The 4617-nt window shown below is 62.4% G+C and overlaps 2 protein-coding genes across 2 annotated transcripts; both read left to right on the top strand.

Moving 5' to 3' along the window:
* Positions 1 to 860: 860 nt before the first annotated feature.
* MNEG_14249 (hypothetical protein) lies at positions 861 to 2048 on the top strand (the record flags this gene model as incomplete). Its single annotated transcript, XM_014037280.1, has 3 exons — positions 861 to 1150; positions 1415 to 1646; positions 1866 to 2048. The coding sequence occupies 3 exons, from the start codon at positions 861 to 863 to the stop codon at positions 2046 to 2048; spliced, it is 705 nt and encodes a 234-aa protein (XP_013892734.1).
* A 957-nt stretch (positions 2049 to 3005) lies between these two features.
* MNEG_14248 (hypothetical protein) lies at positions 3006 to 4428 on the top strand (the record flags this gene model as incomplete). Its single annotated transcript, XM_014037279.1, has 3 exons — positions 3006 to 3017; positions 3406 to 3481; positions 3794 to 4428. 3 exons carry the CDS (start codon positions 3006 to 3008, stop codon positions 4426 to 4428), a joined length of 723 nt encoding a protein of 240 aa, XP_013892733.1.
* Between the last annotated feature and the right edge of the window lie 189 nt (positions 4429 to 4617).

Below are 4617 nucleotides of genomic sequence, written 5' to 3'. Positions count from 1 at the left end.
GCGGCTGCAGCAGCCCTTGGGCCGCGTGCGTCAGCGTTGACGAGGCGCCGTTGTATGTGCCGCGCGACCGCTGGTATGTTGCAGGGCCGTTTGGCGACTTGCGTCATGCATCGAGACGACTCAGGTGCGCGACCGTTGGCCCACCGATGTTGCCGGCAAAGCGCGCGTGGATGCGGCGGTGGAGACCCACCCGCCCGCGCCGGCTCACCCCCGTCGCCAGGGTAGGACGCATCCCTGATTGTTGCTCCCACAAAATTGAGCGTCCTGCCATCCCCCAGGTCTGCAGAGCCGTCCTCCTGACCAAGAGCCTCCTCGTTCTCCTCCTCCTGGCACTCAAACGGGTCCAGGGACCCAACATCAGAAGGCTGCGGGCTTAAAGTTCCCTTGCTGCCTACAAGTTGCCCTGGGCTCGGCTCCATTTTGCTGACGCTGCCTGAACAAGATCGTCAGCGGGCCTCGCACGGCCCCCTATCTGTTTGATCGATATCCGGCAGTGAGATACTATACCTGCAGCACTTCACTGCATCTGATGCCTAACACTTTCATGTGACACGGGGGGTGGTCACCTGGTGCCAACCAACGGACACAACGCTCGCCATGGATGTGCGCAGACAGGAGCGAGGAGTATACGGTACCGCGTCTTATATGACAATGATCAGACACACGGCTCAACTGTCATACATATGATAGCTGTGCCACAGTAGCCCTGATCTGGCGATCTGGTGGGGGCCCAGTCGGTCCACACAATAAGGAGGATAGAAGCACGGATGCTGAAAGGACGGTACAGCACAATTCATTCCCTAGGGTGACAGTAGCAGTGGCTACAGGCGTCGCTGCCGCACTCCAAGCGTCCCACGCTCATGCAGGCGCCTGCCGCCGCCCCAAGCGGCGGCAAGCCCTCTGCACCGGCAGGCTCATTCAAGGTGCAATGCGTGGGGCTGGTCAAGACGGATCCCACCGCCGGCAGTGCCAACCCTGTGCTCAACGTGCTTCGCGGCATGTGCTCGCGCTACGAGACATTTGAGCGCGTCGAGTACGGCTTCACCGCGCCGCTGCAGAGCGGCACCAGCTCGGTCACGCTGCGGCTGTTCAGGCACAAGCCGCCCAAGGTCAACAGCAGCAACCCGTTCGCGCCGCCGCCGCCCGCCATGTAAGCCGCGATGCGCGCGCCGCGCCGCTGGTCGCGGGCGGCCCTCAGCTCACGCTAACAGCGGTTCATCATGCAGCGCCTGCGAGTGGCTGCGGGTGCAAACACTGTGGCAGATTACTTCGCAAACCTCCCTAGCAAATTTTGTGGCTCCTGCCCGCAAATTGTATTGCGTGCATTGCTGCAGGTGACGCTAGCGCGCCCGCGCCTGCAACCCGTCATGGCTGCCCCACGCCACCCTGCGCGCCCCGCTGGCGGACGCCCCAGGTGGACGTTAGTGCACGAGAGCACGCCCATGCGCGGCCCCGTCTACGCCACACTGCCCGCCACGGTGCGCGAGGTCGCGGAGAGCAATCTGTACACGTACGACGGCCTCGCGTTTGTGGAGGCGATGGGGGCGCGCGTGGAGTACGCGGTGCAGAAGAACGGCAACTACTACATCTGCCACCACCAGGGCCTGGAGATACAGGTTGAGCGGGTTGGGGGGCCGGGGCCCGAGGTCAGGGGCAGAACTGGCCTGGGGTGACTACAGGGTCGCTGGCAGCGTACACGGGCAGCTGCAGCGAGGAGAGGCAAGGCGTGCACAGAGGGGAAGGGGCGACGCGGCGGGCCTCCAGCCTGCGTGGCAAGGCCTCGCCAACGGCGACTGACGTCGCGGCTGCGGCATCTCACGCAATCGCCATGCGCGCCCTTTTGTCCGTAACCCATCCCGCGGCAGGTTGTGGTGTACAGCGTGGCGGCCCTGGCGCGTGGCCGCCAGGTCACCAACCTGACCGGCAAGCACTGGATGCTGGAGGCCACGGCCGACGCGGCGGCCGAGCGGCAGGTAGAGGTGGCGCGACTGATGGGCTCCTTTGCAGAGCGGCTGCTGCCGCATGTTGAGCTGAAGAAGCCCATGTGATGCGCACCCACGCGCCAGCGGCCTGCGCGCGTACCGAGGCTCGAAGCAGGAGTGGCCCCCGCAGCCTGCGGCCCGGGGGCTGGCTGCTGGCTCGCCCTTTGTGGCCGTGTTTGCCCTTGTTCAGCAACAAGCTTTGACTTGTATCGAGCTTCAATTGTACAGCCAATTCAGGTGATTGGTTCACGAAGTCGACTAATTCACCAAGTAGATTTTTCCACGCCGTGATGCGTGTAGAGGACTGTATGCAACTGTAAACACACTGCTACTCGCTTGCGCTCGTCTGCCTACAGTATGTTGAGTTTGGCCGGGTGGGTGCTTGGGCAGGTGGATAGGCCTATGGCGCAGCAATTACATTTCAATGTTCTGCTGATGCCGCAGAGATGCTCCACCTCAAGGCTTGTGCCAACCCTGCACACGCAGGTCGCCCGTGGCCCAGCCGCCGACATCCGGACATCCGTGCGAGTTATGGCCCTCTGCAATCCGAAGGCTTCTGCCACAACTTTGAGAACTCAATGAGTTGCACAGTGGCTTTTGAAAGACCTGGAGGTGGGTGCATGAGTGAACCACCCGCACGGGACACTCCCGGTCAAAGACAAAGAAGGATGGCTCAAGTTTTCACGCCGTCTGTACGCACATCGATCATACATACACAATTGGTCATGCAAAAAATGCTTTGAGGAGAAGAACGTGCTTGCAAACTGAGGCTGCAGCTGCTGCAGGCCGTTCGATCGCCGCAGCCCGCATATAAACAGCTGTACATCGCACTAGAAACTAGACGATAGAATCTACGCCCAACAAGGGGCGCAGCGGCGCGTCAAAGCGCACCAGCAGCTGAGGCGCGCAGCAGCAGTGTGCAGGGCCGCTGCGGCTGGGTAAGAATCGCCATGCGCCTCTCTAAAATCAGTGCGATCAGCGCGTTTGCTCGTCCAGAGGAGCATCTCACGCGGCAGACCCTCCATGGCGCTATCGGTGGGTGGCTTTCACCTCTAATGGCGATGGGTGCCGCGATGGTCAGCACAGCGGTTGACGCCTGTGCCTGGAGCCTAACCTTCTGCATGTGTGCTGTCTGCATTACCTGGAAAACCTTGAACCCCCTCACAGTGACCTTGGTGGGCTGCCTGCTGGCGTCCACATTATTTGTGCATGAGCTATCCTGGTTCCTCAGCGCAAAGGCCAGCAGCAAGGTACGCATCACCCTGCGCTGGCGTGGTGCCAAGCTCGCACGCGCGAGCGCGCGCGCAGAAGCACCCACCACCTCGGGAGCAGCAGGGCGTACCTGCCTGCACATTCGATTCATTGTTGGTTGCTGCGTCCAGGCGACAAGCTTCCCCGGACCTGCACCATCCCCCGCATGCAGATGGAGGTGGACCTGCGGCGCCACCACGATTTGAACATCAACCTCGACATCACATTCCACACAGTGCCGTGCGCTGGTGCGTGGCCGATTTGAGGCTTGCCTCCAGAAAGCCGTTGGACCTCAACTGTGAAACATAGACACAGCCTTCTGGGGCTTTGAGCAATGGCGGCCTGTTCAGCATCAGCCATGGCTGTGCTGGGGGAAGGCGCGGCTACTCTGCTGTGGCTGCGGCTGCGGCGGCTGCTGCTGCTGCTGCTGCTGCTGCTCCAATACAAAAGCATCAATGAGCAACGCAGTCCGGCAGTGATGCGGATTATAAGCGTTCCTGAAATCCCCAATCCCTTGACAGCGCGAAATCCCGCCACCGCCCCCTCGCCACCGCCCCCAGCACTCAGCGTCGACATTATCGACGCCAGCGGCACCGCCGACAGCGACGTCAACAACGCGCGCGGCGCGCACCTCCACAAGGTCCGCCTGAGCGCCGCCGGCGCGCCTCTGGCGCGGACCTCCGAATACCAGACGCCCCAAAGCCAGAGGATGACGACAGAGGGCGGCTCCAGCGTCGTGAACGTCGATCTGGGCGCCGCGGTGCAGCACATGGGCGAGATGGAGCAGGAGATGGGCGCGCACGAGGGCTGCCGGCTGCGCGGCGACGTGACCGTGCGGCGCGTCGCGGGGCGGCTGCACTTTGCGGTGCACCAGCAGAGCTTCGCGGACATGCTGCCGCAGCTGCTGACGGGCCACGTGCTGCCGCGGCTGCGCAACATGAGCCACACAATCCACAAGGTGCAGTTCGGCCCGAGCTTCCCGGGGCAGGTCAACCCGCTGGACGGCGCGGTGCGCATGGAGCCGGCCACCAGCGGCGGCCACGCATACAAGTATTACATCAAGGTGAGGCGGCGCGGCGGTGTCGCTCAATTGATTGAGTGCGCAGGTGCTGGTAATTGTTTCCAGACGGAGTGGGAACTGGGGCTGGGTGACGGGGCTGGGTCATGTCGTCACCCAGTCAAAACTTCCACTTAGCATGATGTTGATGATTGTGTGCGAGTGTGCGGGGAACTGGGGAGCTGGGGCACGCGGCTGTGTGCGCAAGATTTCGAGCAAGCAAGCGGCTGTGTTGATGAAGCGGCGGCAGGTCTCCGCATTTGAACAAGGGAAGAGTGCGACAGCAAGATCTGCTGCTGGTGTCCTGCTGATGCAGTCGTTGACATC

The sequence above is a fragment of the Monoraphidium neglectum genome (assembly GCF_000611645.1).
Source record: "Monoraphidium neglectum strain SAG 48.87 unplaced genomic scaffold scaffold04356, whole genome shotgun sequence".
Classification (NCBI taxonomy): domain Eukaryota; kingdom Viridiplantae; phylum Chlorophyta; class Chlorophyceae; order Sphaeropleales; family Selenastraceae; genus Monoraphidium; species Monoraphidium neglectum.
This window is presented reverse-complemented; position numbering and strand designations above follow the sequence as displayed.